The sequence below is a fragment of the Callithrix jacchus genome, chromosome 6 (genome assembly GCF_049354715.1).
Source record: "Callithrix jacchus isolate 240 chromosome 6, calJac240_pri, whole genome shotgun sequence".
In the NCBI taxonomy this organism is placed as follows: domain Eukaryota; kingdom Metazoa; phylum Chordata; class Mammalia; order Primates; family Cebidae; genus Callithrix; species Callithrix jacchus.
The window spans coordinates 25,222,285-25,246,275 of NC_133507.1; the positions used below are offsets into that span (position 1 = coordinate 25,222,285).

Below are 23,991 nucleotides of genomic sequence, written 5' to 3' on the forward strand. Positions count from 1 at the left end.
TGAAAGTAGTTTGTACACTTTTCAAATAGGATGTATTATTATTGTTTTTCCTAGCAATAGAAAATTACAGTCACAGTGAACAGGAACTCAAACCATAAGTAAAATTTTGAGGAGTTATGTATCTGCCAGATTTAGCACATGTGCAATGATATAGAGAAAATGTTATTCTTTAGCAGCTGATTCAAAAATTCCTCTTAGAGAAAGTATTATGACTGTTTGGAAGGAGCACCTTGATGGCTTATTTGGGGGAACTCCTAGTTTTGAGTACATTTGGAATGCAGATAAGTCCAAGGGTAGATGGGGAGTCAGGATGCTCTTGAATGTTTCAAGGGGACTGGATTTGGGAGAGAGGGATTAAAGGGACTGAATTTAAAAGGTGAATGAGAGAATATCATAGACTTGGAGACTTTGGATAATGCAAAGTTGTTTACTCCCAGGTGTACCCTGAAATGTAGCCTGCAGCCCCATGATAGTCAAAAGGGCAGTGAGATAAGAATGACAAGACATAACACTCTATTTTTTTTCCACAATGAATTATTCTATGTTATTTGCATTTTTTTCCTCTTTCCAACCTCTAGGTCATCAAGAAGCCATAGCAGTGTGCTTACACATCCAGACCCAGCAGACGGTCAATGACAGCTTGTGTGATATGATCCACCGTCCTCCAGCCATGAGCCAGGCCTGTAACACAGAGCCCTGTCCCCCCAGGTATGTGTCGATGTCTTGTCTTGTGCTCCTGTATGTACCATATCTGGGTGGTAATACCCTTCCCTGCAAAGAAACTCACCTAAGTGCAGACTTGTGGGTTCACCCAACGTAGATGTTCTGAGCCTGCTTCAGAACTCTCTTCTCTGCTCAAGTTATGCTCCAGCCAGATTCTTGCCTAGGTGCTCAGATACAGCCATGTTGAATAGGAATGATCTTGAGGCTGACTTCTATTGCATCAAACACAAATGAACGTAAACTGCTACCCGCAGAACCATGAGATCAGCAGATTTGTCTTCTTTCTCCTCCCTGTTTCCTCCAGGGCACTTCTTCCCTTAATATCCCATCAGAAAGCATAGGATTTGCATTAGAGTTAACAATGGTACACAGTAGGTGCTTAATCTATATTTGTTACGTGACTGTGTAATCTCCTATTTGATACCTAGCACTCACACTGATGCGTTATGACCTTTCCCACTGACTTGCCTTGGATCTCAGATTGTGGGGTGTAATGTTATAAACCCCAATGAGTAGGTGAGGGTGACCTTTGTTCTCTTTGGCTGATAGGTTTACCTTAATAATTAATCTGCTTCGTTGCTTAACTCCTGGTAAGATCCTGAAACATTTTATCAGAAGAGTAGTAGGTTGTTGTCATGTTCCTGTGTTCCTGGTGCTGCAAGCTACAGAGGGCGATAACTGAACATCACTGACTTCTCACACAAGACCTTTCTGAATAAAGCCCCCAGTCTTTTCCTTCCTCTCTCCTTTACCTTTATTATCTTGTGACCCTTCTTCTGCGAGAAGAATTAGTTGCCAAAAATGTTGAGCATATTCCCAGTCACCTCCCTTCTCTCCTACCTCTTGGTCATCATGTTGCCCCACTAACAGGGTCCTTTCATTTGCTAAAGCAAGTTCTGATATGGTTAGGACTCTCAGTGATTGAGGAAGGTTATTGTGTCCTCCTGCCGTATCGGTCTAAGGATAAGTATATTTTATGTTTATTCAGAAAATAAGTTGTGCTTCCGGAATTCTCTTGACTCTTCTGATTTTGATTCCATGCAATCTGCTGGCTATGATGTATTTCCTGCCTTATGGCATAAGGGTGGTGAAGGTGGGATCAAGACATGAGGCAGCCCTAGAAATGAGGTCCTCCACATCCTGGAGATGGGCACCCTTTCCTTGAGAGTCTTGTTCTCCAGCCTATACAGCCTCAGGAGGAGGCCATCTTCTGTGTGCCTCATCCTTGGTGAAACCACATCTGCCATGTTATGGGCACCATGTTTTGTATCCATTACCCTATTTCTCACTTCCACTGAGGCCCGTAGAAGTACTGGGAGCTTGTCGGCTTGTGTTAGAGCCATCTTGCTGTGTGTGGGTGAGGTGATGCAGTAGTGGCCTGTAGACTTACTTTGGTGAGCAAAGCAAGGCCCAGAAACAGCACTGGGACATCTGCTTCACTGCCACCTCCCACTCCCACCCAGGCTTATGGTATTCCAGAGTAATCCACGATAGAATGCGGATTGCAGAAGAGACAGTAAGGAGGGGTTTTAAGAAGGTTTGATCCAACTAGGAGTCAAGACATCTACTTTGTCAAGTACATCCAGACTTTTCCAAGAATAGCAAATATATCGGAGCAGTGTTGAATATATATATTCACTTGAAATGACCCTTTTATCTTTAAAGAAATGGCACTTGTGTAATGGCACTTAGTAATAAGAATTATTTATCTATGTTTCTCAGTTTTTATAATTCTAATATTGGAACCACTGAATCAGATACTTTTGGAAAAGCCAGGGTTTCTGTTTTCCGCTGCCACATCCCTCCCCTGAGGCAGTGAAGATGGAAACATGACCACCTTCCTGAACAAGGAGCAAGGCGCAGGGGGAAATACAGGGAGGGGTCAAAACATAGTTACATTTCTCCACATATTTCCCCATGACATTGGAATCGTGTACTACATCATTTTGTAAACTGTTTTCTTAAACTTAATCTGGGGATGAGGCACAAGGCAGATGTTAAATAAACAGCGTCTCAAGAGCAAGAATGCCACGAGGACCTAAAATACACTGGCGGGGCAGGGAAGTGGGGGAGGTTGGTGCAGGTGGTCAGAAAAGTCCTTCCTGAGGAAATTATTTAAGACATAAAACACAAGTAGGAATAGGACAGGACGGGTATAGAGGAATGAGTGTTCTGGCCGAGGGAACAGTATATGCAAAGGCCTTGAGGAAAGAAAGAGCTCAGTGTGCTCAAGGAACTGGAGAGAAAGGAAATCAGTGTGTTGTGCGATGAGACAGGCATGGTCAAGTGCACTTGGATTTCATCCAGAGCATCAGTAGGAAGCCATTGGAGGTTTTGAGCAATGAAGTGGTACATAAGATTTACATTTTTAAAAAGATTATTCAATCCCTGAAATGGGAGAACAAAGATGGATACAATTATATCAAATATAATTTTTTTTTTTGAGTCAGAGTCTTGCTCTGTCTCCCAGGCTGGAGTGCAGTGGCCCAATCTTGGCTCACTGCAACCTCTGCCTCCCAGGTTCAAGTGATTCTCCTGCCTCAGTCTCCTGGGTAGCTGGGATTACAGGCACATACCACCAAGCCTGGCTGATTTCTGTTTTGTTTCGTTTTGTTTTAATAGAGATAGGACTTCACCAGGCTGGTCAGGCTGGTCTCAAACTCCTGACCCCATGATCCGCCTGCCTTGGCCTCCCAAAGTGCTGGAATTACAGGTGTGGGCCACCGCACCCAGCCAGTTATAATGTTTTTTTAAGAAAATTACTTAAAACTAGGGATTCAGCTCACCGTAATTCTATCTGAGTGTCCTGCATTTAAAGCCTGCTTCCATGTGAATCTGCAAATTGCATCATTTCCTTTTTACTGTTTATATGACGCCAACAACATTTTTTTTTTTTGAGACAGAGGTTCACTCTTGTTACTCAGGCTGGAGTGCACTGGTGCAATCTCATGGCTCACTGCAAGCTCTGCCCCCTAGGTTCAAGCTATTCTGCCTCAGCCTCCTGAGTAGCTGGGATTATAGGTGCCCATCACCATGCCCACCTAATTTTTTTGTATTTTTAGTAGAGATGGGATTTTTTATTTTTTGCATTTTAGGTTTTGGGGTACATGTGCAGAACATGCAAGATAGTTGCATAGGTACACACCTGGCAGTGTGTTTTGCTGCCTTCCTCCCCTTCACCCACATTTGGTATTTCTCCCCATGCTATCCCTCCCCAGCTCCGCCCCCCCCACTGACCCTCCCCTATTCCCACCAATAGACCCCAGTGTGTAGTACTCCCTTCCCTGTGTCCATGTGTTCTCATTGTTCATCACCCGCCTATGAGGGAGAATATGCGGTATTTCATTTTCTGTTCTTGTGTCAGTTTGCTGAGAATAATGTTCTCCAGATTCATCCATGTCCCTACAAAGGACACGAACTCATCCTTTTTGATTGCTGCATAATATTCCGTGGTGTATATGTGCCACATTTTCCCAGTCCAGTCTATCATCGATGGGTATTTGGGTTGGTTCCAGGTCTTTGCTATTGTAAACAGTGCTGCAACGAACATGTTGGCCATGCTGGTCTCCACCTCCTGACCTCAGGTCATCTACCTGCCTCAGGTGATCCTCAGCCTCCCAAATTGCTGGAATAACAGGCATAAGCCACTGTGCCCCACCACCAACAACATTCTACATTAAAATAGTTGAATCCCTTTTTATATTTGTAGCCATGAATATCAATGCATCTCTACTGTCTTTTTCAAAAATGCTCAGTGTATCCTTCAGAAATACTGCTTTCCCAACTATGGCCCCATGCTCCAGCATTTTGCAGAGCAGTTTTAAGAGTTCTGCAATCCATAAATCTTTTTCTCTTTCTTTTTTTTTTTTTGAGATAGAGTCTTGCTCTCTCACCCAGGCTGGAGTGCAGTGGCGCAGGTTTGGCCCACTGCAACCTCTGCCTCCTGGGTTCAAGTGATTCTTCTGCCTCAGCTTCCTGAGTAGCTTGGACTACAGGCATATGCCACCATGCCCAGCTAATGTTTGTATTTTTAGTAGAGATGGAATTTCGCCATATTGGCCAGGCTGGTCTCAAGCTGATGTCAAGTGATCTGCCCGTCTTGACCTCTCAAAGTGCTGGGACTACAGGTGTGAGCCACTGCACCTGGCCCCTAAATCCTTTACTATATACTGTTTTATTTAAAACAATGGATGAACCTGTTCATAACTTTTGTCTGTACTGTATCAGGTGTTTTGCTCTGCAAAAATTTGAAAATCACTGCCCTAAGTAGTCTCTTTTTGGTAAAAGGTAGCTAGTACTATTATTATTAATACCCTCACATTCTTTCAGAAATGTGCTAATAAATATATAATGAATAAAGGCTCTTATTTTCCATATATGAGAACTGAAATTTAGCATTTTTAGGTAATTGGTTAGTTGTCCATGAGCATACACTGAATAAATTGCATACTACAAAATAAAGCCCAAACATGGAGCATTTCTCATGAGATGTCATCTAACCCAAACCCTGCCTTTTCTGGATGGCCAAATGGAAGCTGTGGGAGCCCACATATCATGCTACCAGTAGAGCTGCTCTCCTGATTTCCAAGCCCTCCACTAGCCATCCCCTTTGTCTACTTTAGCTAGTACTCTCTTTCTAGAAAGATGACTACAAAAAAATGGTTTAGAATTTGCACAGACTTTAAATTGTGACTACAATTTGGCTAAGTGTGATTATTTATTTTTTTTGAGACAGGGTCTCTCTTTGTTACTCAGGCTGGAGTGCAGTGGTGTGATCACAGCTCACTGCAGCCTTGAACTCCTGGGCTCAAGTGATCCTCCAGCCCCAGCCTCCCAGGCTGCTGAGATTATAGGAATGAGCCATGTGTGTCACTATTTTTTTTTTAATTTTAAATGTTTTAGAAATGAGGTTTTCTCTGCCATCCAGGCTGGACTGCAGTTGCGCAGTCACAGCTCACTACAGCCTTGACCTCCTGGGCTCAAGCCATCCTCTCATCTCAGCCTTCCAAGTCTCTGGGATTATAGGCATGAGCCACCACACCCAGCCAGATATGATACATTTATAGCCATTAACAAAGATGAGTAAAAAGAAGAAAATACAGCCCAATGTGTTTGGGTATATTTTATTTCTAGATTCAAATTTTACTTCGAATTGACATTAAGCTAGTCTTCACCAGAGTTCTGTCCTCTGTTTCTAGCTTAGTAACAACTAAAACAGAGAAAATGAAAATAACAACATGAAAGGCACTTCAAATGAGAATGATTTGCATATCATGGGATGAAAAGAGAGGCCCTGAGAACATTGATGAAACTCTCAATTTTGCTTTTGTAAAAATAATTGTTATACTCTTGCTCTGGGAGTGAAGATAGCCATAATGTGTCATCATATAATTTTTTTCAGAAAAGAAAGCCAAAAGATGAAACAAGTTACAATTCATTCTCTGTCATTCTAAGAATTAGTACGTAAAGTTGGCATTATAACCACAATTATATTCAAGATGAGATAATTTGATTTTACAATTTTTAATTAAAATTTTCAAAACAAAGTCCAACTCATTTCCCACCACTTTATAATGAAATCTGAGTTTCTTTTTTGAGTGGAATCACATAAAGTGGTCTTTTATGGTTTTAGTTCTCTGATAATATGAACCTGAGATTCTTGACAATTTACTTTTCAATACTTGATTAATTTGTTCTAATCATGTGTAATTGCCACTGCCTTAATTCAGATTTGTTTTATCTGAACTGCTTCAACAGTTTCTTTTTTTTTTTTTTGAGACGGAGTTTCACTCTTGTTACCCAGGCTGGAGTGCAATGGCACGATCTCGGCTCACTGCAACCTCCGCCTCCTGGGTTCAGGCAATTCTCCTGCCTCAGCCTCCCAAGTAGCTGGGATTACAGGCATGCGCCACCATGCCCAGCTAATTTTTTCTATCTTTAGTAGAGACGGGGTTTCACCATTTTGACCAGGATGGTCTCAATCTCCTGACCTTGTGATCCACCCGCCTCGGCCTCCCAAAGTGCTGGGATTACAGGCTTGAGCCACCGCGCCCGGCCCCCTTCAACAGTTTCTAAATGAACTCTTCGCTCTCTTGTTTCCTGCACTGACCTATGTGTACATGCATGACTCTGAGAGATCTTTATTTTTCTAAGTTGCAAAATGACTGTGTGCACCTCTGCATGAAACCCTTCAACAACACTCCTTTATTTGTGGATTAGTCCAAATTCTCTACTTTGGCACGTGTTTGTTTCCTGGGACTGCCATAACAAAGCACCACAAACCGAGTGGCTTAAAGAACAGAAATTTATTTCCTCCCAGATCTGGACATCAGAAGTCCAAAATTAAGGTGTCAGCAGGGTCAATTCCTTCCTAGAGCTGTGAGGGAGCCTCTGTTCCATGGCTTTCTCCTGGCAGGTAGCCTCTGGCATACTTTGCCTTATGAGTGGCATTGTCCCTGTGATTTCATACTGTTTTTCTTCTGTGTCTTTGTGTTCACACTTCTCCTTTTCATAAGGACACCACTCATTTTGGAGTAGGGCCTACTCTAATGACCTCCTCTTGATCATCTTCCAAGAATATATTTCCAAATAAGGTCACAGTCACAAGTACTGGGGATTATAACTTCCACATATCTTGTGGGGAGGCAATTCCACCCATAACAGCATATAAATAAATGTCTTTGTGACCCTGAATCCAACTCTTAAGCCATATCTCCTGTCACCTCTAACACACACACACACACACAAACACACACACACACACACACACACACAATCTCACACTCAAGTTCACCCTAATGAACTTGCTCAGCAGTCACAGTAAATTATGCAATATGACCCACACTCCTGATCATTCATACCCTTTGGACCTTTGCACATGCTATGCCCTCTGCCTCTTAGAGCCTTGTTCTGCTATGACATTAGTTACTTCTCTCCCATAAACTCTCCCAAAGTAATCATTGGCTCACTTCTCACTGGTAAAATGAAGTTCAACACACGGTGAGATAGGATCCTAACCTGAGACACTTGATAGCAAAGAACTCTGAAAAGTGGAAAGAAAACTGGAAATGGATCAGACACACAGGATAGAGCCTCAGTTCCATGTCTCTCAAGGAATTTCAGGTGACTTCCTTAGCTCTCTGGGCCCTGTTTCTTAATATGAATAATGAAGAAAGGTGTTGGACTTTATGATCACTGAAGTCCCCTAAGCTCTAGTCTTTCATTTTGAGTAGTGCTTTCAGGTTGCATTTTTCACTCACATCTTCAAGTTATGTCTAGTCCTTTTGCAGAAATCCTTACACATGAGTCGTGTGAAGTGCTCGGGGTTTTAGTTCTAAGAATCACAGCCTTGGTTTGACCTGCCCAGGAGGTCAAGACAGGGTTGAGTTTAGTATACAATGCTCTTCCATTACTCACCAACCCAGAACGAGATTTAACAATGAATATAGAAACTCTTTCTTAAGTTTACTGAAGAAAGCTGGCTGGTTTATTCATGCATCGGCCTGGGTACAGTATCCCTTTTCTCTCATCACTGTGCCTCAGCGAGAGTTCTCACACATTCTCTTCCTCAGCAATCTCTTGCCCACAGAGCTTCCAAGCTAGGAATAATAGAGCAGACAACATGTCTTGGCCACTTTGCAAAATTAAGAGTCTGTTTTTATGTGAAAGGAAATACTATTCCTCATTTCAAAGTTGCAAATTTAATAAACTTTTCAAAGGTTGAGCGTTATATTGGAAAAAACCCAGCAGAGACAAAGGTTTGATGCCAAAATAAAGGTAAGTTTACAAAAATGTTTTAGGTTCTAGAAACTAGTGGTGTAGGAATAACAGGAACAGGGTATTGCATAATATTTTCCATACAAATATTTACTGACTCCAAGGGCAATAGCAGTAAAATATCACCCCAGGGTGAAACTTACCACTGAGATTGGGTTAGACAGCCAGTGGATCTTTATTTACCCAAAGGCAAATATGTTTGATGTATTAGCCTGGACTCTCCAAGGTGGGGTGTTGGATGTTTATTTGCTTTTATGGGGTTACTCCCCCGATCTATCCTATAACTGTTGAGTGTCTGCTATTTGTGGAGTTTGCTTTTTCCAGGAGAGAGCCAGCAGCTTGTAGAAACATTCTGGGTTACATAATGGTCCTCCTAGTCTGAGGAGAGCCTTCTTCTCTAACAGGATTCAACACTGCTAGGGAGGAAAGGAGGAAAACAAGAGGCAAGAATGATGTGTTTCTGTACCAACTTGTTACCTATTTCTTACTATAAAAAACAACTTTTTATTGAGTTTATTGTCTGTGAATAAGAAATGGTTACCCATTTCTTAAATAAAAACAGCTTAATCTCCAGTTCCTTGTGACTCCAATTGATTTGTCTAGCTATACACTTGCTTGAAAGATGATCATCCTGAAGTCACGTCAATAAACTTACAAATTTAAGCTGAACTGTTTTAATCATGAAACAGAAGCCTTCTAATGATTTAGCTATGTAATCCAATTGTCGTCAAATATGACCTATGTATCTACTTTTGGTGACTTCTCTTGCATTCAAAACTTCTGGAATTTGGATATAAGTAATTAATAGACTTCCAGTGAAGATGGTGTTGGAACATCATATTTTGCTCCAAATATAGACCAACGGTAGATGCAGAAAAAGAGGCATACCAAATTAAGAAAACAACTGGCTGGGAAATGAATGGAAGCATAAGGTGGCGAATGAAGCTGCAGCTGTGATTATTTGGAGCTTGAGGTCCCAAAGCAATCGTGGAAAATCACAGTTCGGTTTCTAAGATAGAAGAAAAATAGTTGATGATTTGGGGAAAGGGAAGAAAATTAAGAAATCTGGAAGTAATGTCAGAGAAGCAAGATATGAAGTAAATTCTTTATTAAAACTTAAGAAAAAATATGCACTCCTCGTATCAAGAGAAGCAAATGAAAATAAATCCCCACATAGATGCATAATAGTGAAACTACAGAAAATCAGAGATGGTAAGAAAATCTGAAAAGCTACCACACATGGAAAGCAGATTAACTACAAACAACTTATCAACAAGTGGAGTTTCCAGAAGACAAAGGAATAATATACATCAATTTCTAACCACATAATGGACTTTGATATCCTGAAATGCTTTTTGCTAAATACCTCTAAAATACTGGAAATGCAGAACTAAGCTTATAATAAAGTAAGCAATCTCCTCAGAAGCCAAAAGCAAGCTGAAGCATTGCCTCAGTGGGGACAGTTGTCAGTCTCAGTAACTTACACTTTTAGCTTTAACATCTTTTGCCTGACAAACAGACAAGTCCTTGGATCTTCAGAAGGTAAGGAATAGAGATTCCCCATATAAAGCCAGGGTCTACCTCAGTGAAAAGGCAAATTCAAAAAATGAAATACATCCTGTAAACAGAGATTGCAAGGAAAACTGTCTGTCTTAGCTCTGCCTCTGAAAGAAGGGAATCAGAAAGGCTCCCCTGAGAATCTAAGAGCTACAAGTAGCCCTTTATGTAGGAATATGATTTATATTGACTCTATGTAATCCAAAAAATTAATTCATGCTAGCCTTGATAGAGGTGATGTAAATCCTGTGTGGAGGATTGTATATTCTACCCAGACCTTAAAATTCCCACAAAGATATAATGAACATAAGCTCATAATCAAAAATTTAAAAAAAAACACATGAATAAACATGTGTGAGAGTCAGTGGGGGAAAAAAGAGAACCAGATAAACAGAGCAGCATAAATTGGAATTATCAGGTACAGAATATAATGTAAGTTTATTTAAAATATTTACATTTATAAAACAGGAAACAAAATCTATGATATGAACAATAAACTATCAAAACTACTTGGAAGATTATTTAGAAGAACCAATTATCACATTGAACCATTTAAAACTTCCTATTTGATTGGTCAAAAATGGTCAAATATTGGCATTTTATATGGGTCAGCTGATAGAATATCTAGAAATTAAAAATATAATGATTGAAATTTAAAAGTTATGTGTTGAAGTAAACAGGTAAAATGGAAGAGAGAGCTGAAAAAATTACCCAGACTGAAATATGGAGAATAAATAAAATGTGTAAAATATGCACAAAAGGTAGATACAGTGGAAATATTGAAATGGTTTATCACATATAAAAATGGAATTTCAAAAAGAAAACAAGAGGTGTCATTTTGCCCTGTCCTAGAGATTTGTGGAACTTTGAACTTGAGAGAGATGATTTAGGGTATCTGGTGGAAGAAATTTTTAAGAAGCAAAACATTCAGGATGTGACTTGGGTGCTCTTAAAATCATTCAGTTTTGTGCATTCACAAAGAGATGATTTGGAATTGGAACTTATGTTTAAAAGGGAAGCAAAGCAAAAAAGTTTAGAAAATTTGCAGCCTGACAATGCAATTGAAAACAAAAACCCATTTTCTGAGGAGAAAGTCAAGTCTTCTGCAGAAATTTGCATAAGTAACAAGGAGCCAAATGTTAATTGCCAAGACAATGGGATAAATGTCTCCAGGGCATGTCAGAGGTTTTCATGGCAGCTCCTCTCATCACAGGCCCAGAAGCCTAGGAGGAAAAAATGGTTGTGTGTGCCAGGTCCAGGGCTTTGCTGCTTTGTGCAGTCTCAGGACTTGGTGCCCTGCATCCCAGTCATGGCTAAAAGGAGCCAACATACAGCTCAGGCCATTGCTTCAGAGGGTGCAAACCCCAAGCCTTGGTGGCTTCCATGTGGTTTTGGGCCTGCAGGTGCACAGAAGTCAAGAATTGATGTTTGGGAACCTCTGCCTAGATTTCAGAGGATGTCCAGGAAGAAGTTTGCTGCGGTGGTAGAGCCCTCATGCAATGCAGAAGGGAAAATTGGAGTCAGAACCCCTAGACAGAGTCCCCACTGGGACACTGCCTAGTAGAGCTGTAAGAAGAGGGCCACTGTCCTCCAGGTCCATAATGGTAGATCCACTGACAGCTTGCACTGTGTTCCTGGAAAGGCTGCGGAAAATGCCAGTCCATGAAAGCAGCTGGGTAGGGAGCTGTTCCCTGCAAAGCCATAAGGGCAGAGCTGTCCGAGACCATGGGAGCTCACCTCTTGCACCTGTGTGACCTGTATGCAAGACATGGAGTCAAAAGGAAATCATTTCAGAGCTTTCAGATTTTACTGCCCAGCCAAATTTTGGACTTGCATGGGGCCTGTAGCCCCTTTGTTTGGGCCAATTTCTCCCATTTGGAATGGGTGTATTTATCCAATGCCTGTATCTCCCTTGTGTCTAGAAAGTAAGTAACGATTTTGATTTTACAGGCTCATAGGCAGCATGGGCTTGCCTTGTCTCAGATGAGACTTTGGACTTGAACTTTTGGGTCAATGCTAGACTGAATTAAAACTTTGTGGGACTGTTGGGAAGGCATAACTGGTTTTGAAATGTGAAATAGATGTAAGATTTATGAGGAGGGATGAAATTATATAGTTAGGCTTTGTGTTTCCACCCAAATCTCTTAAATTGTAATCCCCATAATCCCTACATGTCAAGGGAGAGACCAGGTGGAGATAATTGAATACAGTAATGAAAATTAAATCTCCTTCCTCCAAAACTTAATAAGTAAAAGAATTCATTCAAAAATACTCCCAAAATATGCTAAGAAGAGGAAATCACTTATTCAGCCATAAAAGAAATGAAACCATGTATTTTGCAGCAAATGGATGGAAGTGGAGGCAATTAAGAGAAATAAGTCAGAAGTGGAAAGTCAAATATCACACATTCTCACTTATAAGTGGGAGATAAATAATGTGTACCCTGAACATAGAGTGTGGAACAGAATTTGGAGACTCAAGGGTGGGAGGAGGGTAAGGGATGAGAAATTACTGATGTACACTATTCTGGTGTTGGTTGCAGGAAAAGTCCAGACTTTATCACTTTGCAATATATCCATGTAATAAAACTGCACTTGTGCCCCTTAAATTTCCATAAATTCAATTTTTTAAAAAAGAGAGAATCATATTAAATTCTCCCACTTTTTAAGTAAACAAATAGTGGTATTACCCAGTGGCAACAGGTTCAGAAAGAAATCAGGAAATGTTTTTGTATATAAGCATCTATCATTCTGATGAATCATTACTAATTTATTCACTTGTGATTCCTTTGCATTGAAAAAAAGAGAATGCTATTAAAAGAGAAAAAGAAGTCCCTTCTACTGTGAGAAAATGATAAAAGGCTTTCATGATTCTGAAAAGAAAAAACAAGAGTTATCAAAGAGATAGTAGTAAGGAATATTTCAGAATTAATCAAAAAAATGTGAAACCTAAGAATCGGGAGTCACAGCTAATTCTAAGCAAGGAAAAAAATACCCACACAGATACATTGTTGTTAAACTTTAGAACTCTAAAGACAAAATCTCAAAATCTCAAAGTCAATACAGAAAGATCCAGGAGAGGAACAATAACAAAAACTGACAGATTTTTCTCATGTGAAATAATGAAGCATTGTCTTCAAATGGCTCAAAAAATAAAAAATCACTATCAGCCTAGAATTGTGTACTTATTAAAACAATCTTTTAAAGATTAAATAGGGATATTTTTAGATTGTAATAGTTATCACCTATGCAGCAGGCATCCACAAAGTACAATCTTATGGTAAGGTTGTATGACAATTAGATGAGTTAATACAAATAAAGTACTTTAAAAAGAGCTTGGCACATCATAGGTAATCAATAAATATTTACTAATATTATGTTAGGTATTCTAGGTGAACAAAACTGGGAAACTGCACTATCAGCAAATTTTCACTAAAGACAATTTTAAAGAATGTATTCATTGAGCAGGAAAATGATCCTAGAAGGAAGGTCTGGGATATAAGAATGAATGACGACCAAAGTATATTGAAAAGATGTTTAATCTAAGAAAAATTATTGACTATGAAAATCAATAATAATTTCTGATTTATTGATTTGAAAAAAAATATTGTCCAACAAAGCCTTGTAAAACTCAGAGAGTTTGATTAATTAAAGTGCCTTAGGCCCTTGTACCATTTGTTAAGATGGAAATGATTTTGGTTAAGTCTACAGTTGTTAAATAGGGCCTTTAAAATTCCAAGGGTAAACCCAAGAATAAAATATGACAGAGGGGAAAATAGAATAAAAAGTACAACAAGCAAAGTCAATACTCACAAAACCACTGGAAATAATTAAAATGAGAAGTATGGAAAAGTCAGGAAAAACAGAATTCTTAACAAAAGTAACAGATGAAAGTAGTTCAAGATAACTGAGAAATCCTTTCCTCTTGATCAATAAAAGGATGGACATACTGAACAACTCTAGACTTTTGTTATAAACACTTACAGTTATGCTATAAAAGCCCTGGAAGGTAACCTAGGAAATACCATTCTAGACATAGGCCCTGGCAAAGATTTCAGGATAAAGATGCCAAAAGCAATTGCAACAAAAACAAGAATTGACAAATGAGACCTAATTAAACTAAAGAGCTTCTGCACAGTAAAAGAAACTAGCAACAGAGTAAACAGACAACCTACAGAATGAGATAAAATATTTGCAAACTATGCATTCAGTAAAAGTTTAATATCTAGAATCTATAAGAAATTTAAGCAAATTAAGCAAAAAACCAACAATCCCATTAAAAAGTGGGCAAATGATGTGAACAGACACTTTCAAAAGAAGACATCCATGTGGCCAACAAGCATATGAAAACATGCTCAACATCACTTATCACTAGGGAAATGCAAATCAAAACCACAGTGAGATACCATCCCACACCAGTCAGATGGCTATTATTAAAAAGTCAAAAAATTACAGATGCTGGTGAAGTTTCAGAGAAAAGAATATTTATAAACTGCTGGTGGGAATGTAAATTAATTCAGCCATAGTGGAAAGCAGTGTGACAATTTCTCAAAGAACTTAAAAAAAATTACCATTTGACCCAGCAAGTTCATTATTGGGTATGTATCCAAAGAATTATAAATCATTCTACCATAAAGACACATGCACACATATATGTTCATTGCAGCTCTATTCACTATAGCCAAGACATGAAATCAACCTAAATGCCCATCAAATAACTGGATAAAAAATGTGGCACATATATATTATGGAATATTATGCAGCCATAGAAAAAGAAAGAGATCATGTCCTTTCCATCTCTAAGTAAATTAATGCAAGAACAGAAAACCAAATACCACATGTTCTCATTTATAAGTGGAAGCTAAATATTGAGAACACATTAACACAAAGAAGGGAACAACAGACACCAGAGTCTACTTGAGGGTGGAACCTGGGAGAAGGGAGAGGATTTAAAATGTACCTGGCAGGTACTGTGCTTATTTACATGGGTGATGAAATGATCTGTTCACCAAATCCCCATGACATACAATTTAGCTACTTAACAAAACTGCACATGTACCTAAAATAAAATGTTTAAAAATTATAATTATGTATATTAAAATTCAAGGATAGGTGCTAACTGACTAGAAATACTGATTTATATATTGATTTTGTCTTTTTGCATATTAAATTTGTAAAACTTCTAGAATTCAAAAGTAATATAAAACTTGTATCACTTTATATTAATCAGGGTTCCTAGGTATAAGCAGTGTAAACTAATTCTGCTCAACTTGAGCTAATAATAAACTTATCAGAAAGATATTAAGTGGTCCACAAGAATAATAGGCTGGAGAACTAAGTTCATAAATTTGTCAGGAGCCAAAGGAGATTAGATTCAAGGAGAACACAGTTACAGTCATGCCAAGTTGTGTCTGGTTAGGTATTTCTGGTCACTTGTGGCCATTACCATCACTAAACTTTTTACAATGTTACACTCACCACTAATGCCTGGTCCCGTATACCACTTCCACTCAGTGGTATGCCACTGCTGGTCACATCTAACTATATGACTTTGTAGGTAGATAATGCCTGCTTTATGATAAGCAGCTTGTCACATAGTCATCTGATAAGTCATGGTCACATGTTCCACCATGATCAGGTGTTTAGTATCTAAAAATGCCTAGAAGTAGGCTAGAGCTATTTTATAATAGGAGCATTGCTGCCCTTTAAAAGGGTAGATTTTATGTTATGTAAATTGTATCTCAATAATGCTGCCATTTAAAAAAAGCATTGTACAGCTAACACATTTAATATTTTATTATGGTTACATTTGCTTTTGGGTTCAAGTTTTTGTTTTCTCTGAAGTTGGCAATTTCCTTAATTTTTGTTTGCCTAATTTCGATGATCTCATCATTAACTTATTCTCAAAATCTCTACCAGAGTTTAAATATTCTCTCAGTACATTCGAACACATTATATATTCTGTTTCATAACTTTCTTAGTGCTTTAGCACTGTGTGTTTACATTGATTTCTGGTCAACTGAGAAGTTTCATTTGTATGGGGCAATGTCTTTACCTTTACGTCTTTCAGTAACTGTTACTGCTATTTTTTGTAACGAAGGGGTGCTGAATTAGCTATTTTGCTCTATTCTCCAGCCCTCTCTCACTTTCCAACCCCCAAGCCCTCGCTTTTTTGGATGCACTGATTCAAATTAAAAATGTTTTTATCGTGAACATTTATTAAGATTTACAAATGTTTTTCTGTCTCTATTGAAATGATCATATGAATTTTTTTCTATAGTTTTCTATGTCATAGACACTGATGGATTTTCCAAGGTTGAACCAATTTTGCCTTCCGAGAATAAACCCAGATTGGTCACCATGTAACATTATTTTTCACTTTATCACTTGATTGCTAATATTTTGTTTAGGATTTTTAAATTTGTTTGTAATTGACATTAGCTTAGATGAGTTGAGAAGTTTTCCATCTTCTTATTTTTTTTAGAGAGTTTCTGTAAGGTTGAAATTATTTATGCCTTAAATGTTAAGTAGAATTCCACCAAGGAAGTCATCTGACACCGGAGTTTATTTTTAAAATACTTTAAATTATAAATTTAATTTATTATTTTTCATGCCAAAATGTCCCCCTTGAATTCCTGATTTTATAATGTGTGCTTTCTTTCTTTTTTCTTAATATTTTATCAATAGTTTATGTATTTTGTTAGCCTTTTGAAGGACCCCCGTTTTTTTTTTTTTTTTTACACAGTCTTGCTCTGTCACCCAGGCCCGATCTCAGCTCACGGCAGCCTCCACCTCCCAGGTTTAAGCGATTCTCCTGCCTCAGCGTACTAAGTAGCTGGGGTTGCAAGCATGTACCACCACACCTGGCTAATTCTTGTATTTTCAGTGGAGTTGGGGTTTTACCATGTTGACCAGGCTGGTCTCAAACTCCTGATGTCAGGTGACCCACTCCCCTCCGCCTCCCAAAGTGCTGGGATTACAGGTGTGAGCCACCATGTCCTGCCAGGACCAACTTTTTGTTTTGTTTTCTAATTCATTCCTTTTATTCTCATGTATATTATTTTCTTTCTTCTACTTTTTGGGAGTGGAATTGCTATTCTTTCTTTAACCTCTTGAAATGATTACTTAGATTATTATTGTCAAACTTTTTTAGTATGTCATTTGAGGCTATTGATTTTCTTCTAATCATGGCTTTAGCTGAATTCCATAAATGTTGACATTTGATCTTTCTATTAATGTGCACTTAAAAATACTATCTAATTTCCCCTTTGATTTCTTCTTTGACCCCTGGGTAATTTAGAAGATTACAGCATAATTTCTAAGTATTTGAGGATTATCTAATTTAGCTCCCCTATGGTCAGAAAATATACTGAGTTAGTCACTTCACACTGCCATAACAAAACACTATAGACAGGGTGGCTTTAAAGACAAAACTTTATTTTCTCATAGTCTGGAGGCTGGAAAGTCCAAGATTAAAGTCTAGCAGGGTTCACTTTCTGGTGAGGACTCTCTTCCTGACTTTCAGACAGCTGACATCTTGCTGTGTCCTCACATGGTGGAGAGAGAGCAAGCTCCCTGGTGACTCTTTTTATAAAGGCACTAATCCCATCATGAGGGCCCCACCCTCTTGTCCCTATCTAACGCTAATTACTTCTCAAAGGAGGTCCCACCACCAAATACCATCACGGTGGGGTTTAGGGATTCAACATTTGAATTTGTTGTTGGCACAAACCTTCAGACCACAGCACAGACCCTGTATTGTTTTAATCTGTTGCTAATTTGCTTCTATTTTATTTAGGATTTATACTTTCATTTAGGATTTAGGATATATAACCACATACAAAAGTTTGCTTTATATATATCTTTGTCATCTTTTGTGCTCATATTTTTTCTAGCTTTATAATATACATAAAATATTTTCATCTTCTTATTTTGGAGCATTTAAGATAATATGGGAATTCACCTGTTTCTTAAAAATTTGTAGGATTTGACCACAAAACTAGTGAGGTCCAGTCCCTTTCTTAAATTGAAATTTTGTAGTTCCTTATTTCTAAGGAACTGTTATCTGTTTTATCCATATTTTCAGATATATTATTAAATCTATATTCTTATTAATGTCTGCCTTGTTAATATACCAAGGGTTTAGAGAAATATTTTAAAGATTTTAAATTTTAGAATTATTTTCTGTCCATTTTTCCTATATTTAACAGCTCTTGCTTTTTACAAGTTTATGTCTTATATTTAATCTCCATACTTGTATGATCATATCTTCATTGTGAAATTTTTCCTTCATAAATAAAACTTTTATTCTTTTGTCCTATTATATTTGTGTTAATACTATTTTTCATTTTCTTTTATTTACACAAGTAGGAGACATTTATAATAGAAAATTAGAAATGAGAAAAACTGAACATTATTTTTATACTAATTTTCAGAGAAATAATATTTTTCTGATATGAGTGCTTATTATAACAAAAATCAGAGAAACCAATCAGTAAGAATAAAGAAAATAAAAATCCTATAGTTAGATACCATCACTGCTAACATTTTAATGCATAATTATTCAGACATTTTTCTGCATGCATTTATAAATGCAAAAAAATAGAATTATATTCTGCAAGCTATTTTATGACCTGCTTTTCTTTTTTATTGGAAATACATCATGATTATATTTCTGTGTTAATAATTATACATGTACTTTATTATTTTAATGACCACAAGCATTGTGCTGTATGAGTGGACAATTATTTATTTCCCGCTTTATTGTTAAACATTTACATGATGTCCTTTCATTTTGTAAAATTTAATTTAATTTTGTGCTATTACAAACTACCCCAGAGCCAGCATCTTTTTATGAACATTTTAAACATTTAAAAATGGTTTTCTAATGATGTACCTCTACAGTAACTAGTGAAGAATTCATGTTGCTAATTAAATATCCACAAATTAAAATTACCTTAATGTGTAAGTTTTCACCCATCAGATGGGCGGAGACTTTTTTCGATGATATTCTCTAATGTGGTTATGGGTGTAGGCAACTAGGGGCTCTCAAATGCTTCTGGTTGGGAGTGTAAATTGGGAGAATCTTACTTGAAGGCAACTTGGAAATATGTATCGAAAGCAGCTGCCCTGGTTTTTCATTTTTACAGATGTTTTATGAGAAAACCTGATTTTCCAAGATCTTATTGGAAAGGAATCACATTATATGTATGTTGTAAATCCAATCCTAACATAAAAGAATTTTCTTAGGGATATTCCAAATAATGAAGCCAGGTGCCCTGAAGATTTCCTGAAGTATGCTTTTAAACATTTAAAATTTCTTGTGATACCTATATAAATCATCATTGCCTCGGGACTCCATTCAAAACAAAACCAGGATTTTATTTTTGATATATGGTGGTAGGACAGGATGGGAACAAATCTGCTGTTTTTACTCTAGACTTTCCCAAATGGTTAAGATATTTGAACACTTTCCTGACATTTCTTGCCTTTAAATACTACATTTCTGTATTTTAATTGCTTATATTGATGGAGATGCTGTGACTGTAAAATCTGTATGCAAGGTGTGAAATCCGGAAGTGCAGAGGAGAACTTCATGTTGTTCATGCTCTGATGGTTGCACATTGGTTTATTGGATCGTTCAACTTTCCCTACTTGTTTTCTGTTTTAGGTGGCACATGGGCTCTTGGGGGCCCTGCTCAGCTACCTGTGGAGTTGGAATTCAGACCCGAGATGTGTACTGCCTGCACCCTGGAGAGAACCCTGCCTCTCCTGAGGAGTGCCAAGATGAAAAGCCCCATGCTTTACAAGCATGCAATCAGTTTGACTGCCCTCCCGGCTGGCACATTGAAGAATGGCAGCAGGTAGGGCAGACTGGTCACTCCAGGGCCCTCTGTGATTATGATTGTGGGGGCCCTGCACTGCACTAACATGGAGTAGGCCAAGCCTGCCGCCTCACCCGCTCTTGTCTTCTTAGTGTTCCAGGACTTGTGGCGGGGGAACTCAGAATAGAAGAGTCACCTGTCGGCAGCTGCTAACGGATGGCAGCTTTTTGAATCTCTCAGAGGAATTGTGCCAAGGACCCAAGGCATCATCTCACAAGTCCTGTGCCAGGACAGACTGTCCTCCACATTTAGCTGTGGGAGACTGGTCGAAGGTAAGGGCCAGGCTCAACTTTAAATCCCTTCTTTTTTGCCCCTTCTTTGTTTCAACCTTTAAATATTTCCTCCACAAGATCAGGCTGGAACTAGTGTGAAATGAGTGAGGATCCTAGGGGCCCACATGCCACATTTAAGGAGGTGCTCACTCACTCTCGTGGTTGTGCAAGTTCCATAGTCCAGGCCCACACATAATGATTCATTTCCAGTTTTTACTTGATATCATTGAAAGTGTTCTTATCATCTTTCTCTTGAACCAGCCCCTTCTTTTGGAACTACCAGGATCATGGTATCCCAGGATAAACTCAAAATCAGTTTGGTTCCTGTCTTCCTTGTGTCTTCCCATATGGAATCATTCATTAAGCCCTGTCATTCCAATGTTCTGAATATCTTCCATGCATTAGCTTCCTCTGTGTTCTGTCACTTACACTGCTAATTTTACCCTTCATCATGGCAAGCTTGAATTAGTGCAGGGAGTAGAATTCCAACACATCATTTCAGTGCTGGCAGGACTTGACCCAGTCTGTTAATGAAGCCTTATTTTTCAGGTGGAGGAAATTAAATCCCAATAGCTGAAGTAAGCTGCCTAAGCTCCCACAGCTGGAAAAGTAGCAGAATTCACTTATTTTGACTTTATTCCAAGAGTTCTTTCTGTTATATTACACTGCCCACTTAATCTTTCTGTATTACTCTCCCATCTCCATACTAGCTAGCATCTGATAGTGTTCCCATCATGGTGTCCATCAAGTCTTCTTCTTGTTCAGAACCTTCTATAAGTCTGATTGCTTGCAAAATCAAGTACAGTAGTTCCCATTTATTCACAGGGGATACGGCCCAAGACCCCAGTGGATGCCTGAAACTGTGGATAATGCTGAATCCTATATATCCTATGGGTTTTTGATCTGATAACTGAGAAGACTACTTAAGTGACTAATAGGCAGGTGGCATGGATGGAAAGATTCATGTCCTGGGCAGGTGGAGCGAGATGGTGAGAGATTTCATCACACTACTCAGAACGTCATGCAACCTACAACTTACAAATTGTTTATTTCTGGAATGTTCTATTTAATATTTTTGCACCACAGTTAACTGTGGAAAGCAAAACCATGGATAAGAAGAGACTATTGTATACATTTCCCAGAGTAGCTGGTAGGACCTGGCTTGCACTCATGGCTCTCTTATTCCAGTCCTTATTCTTCCAGCCCTTTACTCCAGTCTTGCTGCATCCTTAACATCCCCAGGCTGAGATTTTAGCACAGATTCTGAAACAGATAATTAGTTATATTATCGGTGTCTTGTAACATTTGTCACTGTCACCTGGTGTGTATCTTCTTGGAGTAGAGAGCCAACCCTGACATCAGAAATAACCTCAAGAAATAAGGAAGGACAGTGAGTGACATTCAGAAGCTGCTCTGAGTCCTAGGTTCAGTGCCAGGCACAGTCATGACCTGATCCTCTCATCTCATCCTGCAATAGCCCCAGAAGCAGATATTGTCTCCCTTTTTATACATGAGAAAACAGAGGGTCATTCAGATTAAGTAACTTGACCAAGGACAGAGATAGATTCAAACCCAGGTCCGTATGACCCAAAATTAGTATATATGGCATACACTCCCATCTTTTATGCAAGAGAAAAGGCCTTTGAGCCTAACAGACCCATGCTGGAACGCCAGCTCTAAAGCCTAAATCTGGGTGTCCTTGTTAAATATACCTAATCTGAGCCCCCATTTATGCAATGGTTCTAGTGAGGATAACATAAGATATTGGACATGGCAATGTCTAATAGAGTAGGCTCTTCCCATCCCCTTTGAGAGAAGGTCCACATTTCTGGCTGTAGGCTGGATTAACAGTATTTCTATACCTATATCCAGATTGGAATTCTCCTGATTGGGATTTTTCTGTTTTAACTGTCTAGTTCTGTTAAGGGCTAGTATTTTTAAACTGTCTTAATTGAAATCCTGCAAGTCATTATCCTCAATCCATTCCACTGAAGGTCTGAATAAACTTTGCCCAAAACCTCAGAAGAAGCCCAAGGAAAGAGATGAACCCATCTCCCCAGGGTCTGCAGAGCAGGAATTGCCCTAGGATCCAGCCACCAGTCTCACTTCCTCTGTCTAACTCACAAACAGTTGGAGACAGTGCCAGTGGCCACAGCTCTCCTGGTAAAGTTGCCATACTGTAGGGCAATGACTCGAGGGGCAGGAGAACTGTCTCTTCCTGCAGTCAGGTCCTAAACAGAGAGAAAAGGCTGATCCAGGTGAGACCACCTCCCTAAAGAAGGGTGGGAAGGACAGGTAGACCTCCGTCTAGAGAGCTTTGTGGGCAAAGTGGTTTGCTTAATTTTCCTCCTACTTGCACGGGGAACAATAGATGGCCCAATTCAGAATCATTATTTTGGAAATTCCTTTGAGATTAGGTCAGGCAGGGTGGACTAGGCAAAGGTGTTAGAGAGGTGGGTAGCCTGGGTAGGCTGGTGGGTAGGCAGTATTTATGCCATCACCCAGCTAAGCCCCAACAGTGAAGTCTGACCTTGCCCCATTGTCAGGGGAGGTGAAGGATCCAATTACTGTTTCCATAGTTAGCGACAGAAGGAAGGGCCACACTTTTGTGGAGAGAATCTTGTCATTGTGAATGCTTGATTCTCTTTGCTACACTTTGTGCGGCCCAAGGACTAGTCAAATTGACATCAGCAAGGAACTTAGAAGAAATGAGGAATCTCAAGACCCACCCAGACCTAAGGAATCAGAGTATGCATTTCAACAGGATTCCTAGGTGCTGTAATGACACACTTGCAGTGTGAGAAGTGTTTCCTTACTTGCCTCTCATTCTTTTTTTTTTTTTTTTTAATTTTTTATTGGATTATAGATTTTGGGGTACATGAGCAGAGCATGCAAGACAGTTGCGTAGGTACACACATGGCAGTGTGCTTTCTTTTTTTTTTTTTTTTTTTTTTTTTTAATTTTTTATTGGATTATAGGTTTTGGGGTACATGAGCAGAGCATGCAAGACAGTTGCGTAGGTACACACATGGCAGTGTGCTTTCTTTTCTTCTCCCCTTCACCCACATTTGGCTTTTCTCCCCAGGCTATCCCTCCCCACCTCCCCCTCCCACTGGCCCTCCCCTTTTCCCCCCCATAGACCCCAGTGTTTAGTACTCCCCTTTCTGTGTCCATGTGTTCTCATTTTTCATCACCCACCTATGAGTGAGAATATGCGGTGTTTCATTTTCTGTTCTTGTGTCAGTTTGCTGAGGATGAAGTTCTCCAGATTCATCCATGTCCCTACAAACGACACAAACTCATCATTTCTGATTGCTGCATAATATTCCATGGTGTATATGTGCCACATTTTTCCAATCCAGTCTATTATCAATGGGCATTTGGGTTGATTCCAGGTCTTTGCTATTGTAAACAGTGCTGCAATGAACATTCGTGTACATGTGTCCTTATAGTAGAAGGATTTATAGTCTTTTGGATATATACCCAGTAATGGGATTGCTGGGTCAAATGGAATTTCTATTTCTAAGGCCTTGAGGAATCGCCACACCGTCTTCCACAATGGTTGAACTAATTTACACTCCCACCAACAGTGTAAAAGTGTTCCTTTTTCTCCACATCCTCTCCAGCATCTGTTGTCTCCAGATTTTTTAATGATCGCCATTCTTTTTTTTTTTTTTTTTTTTTTTTAATTTTTTATTGGATTATAGGTTTTGGGGTACATGAGCAGAGCATGCAAGACAGTTGCGTAGGTACACACATGGCAGTGTGCTTTGCTTTTCT

At 39.0% G+C, this 23,991-nt stretch overlaps 1 protein-coding gene across 5 annotated transcripts in view; it reads left to right on the top strand.

Moving 5' to 3' along the window:
- The window catches only part of ADAMTSL3 (ADAMTS like 3), a 454,464-nt gene that overhangs the window by 343,762 nt on the left and 86,711 nt on the right, over positions 1–23,991 (top strand). For all 5 annotated transcript variants that reach the window (XM_035303956.3, XM_035303955.3, XM_035303954.3 and 2 more), the window contains exons 17-19: positions 579–708; positions 19,726–19,918; positions 20,032–20,211. In XM_035303956.3, the coding sequence (XP_035159847.3) occupies positions 579–708; positions 19,726–19,918; positions 20,032–20,211 (503 nt within the window). The remainder of the gene's footprint in view (positions 1–578; positions 709–19,725; positions 19,919–20,031; positions 20,212–23,991) is intronic.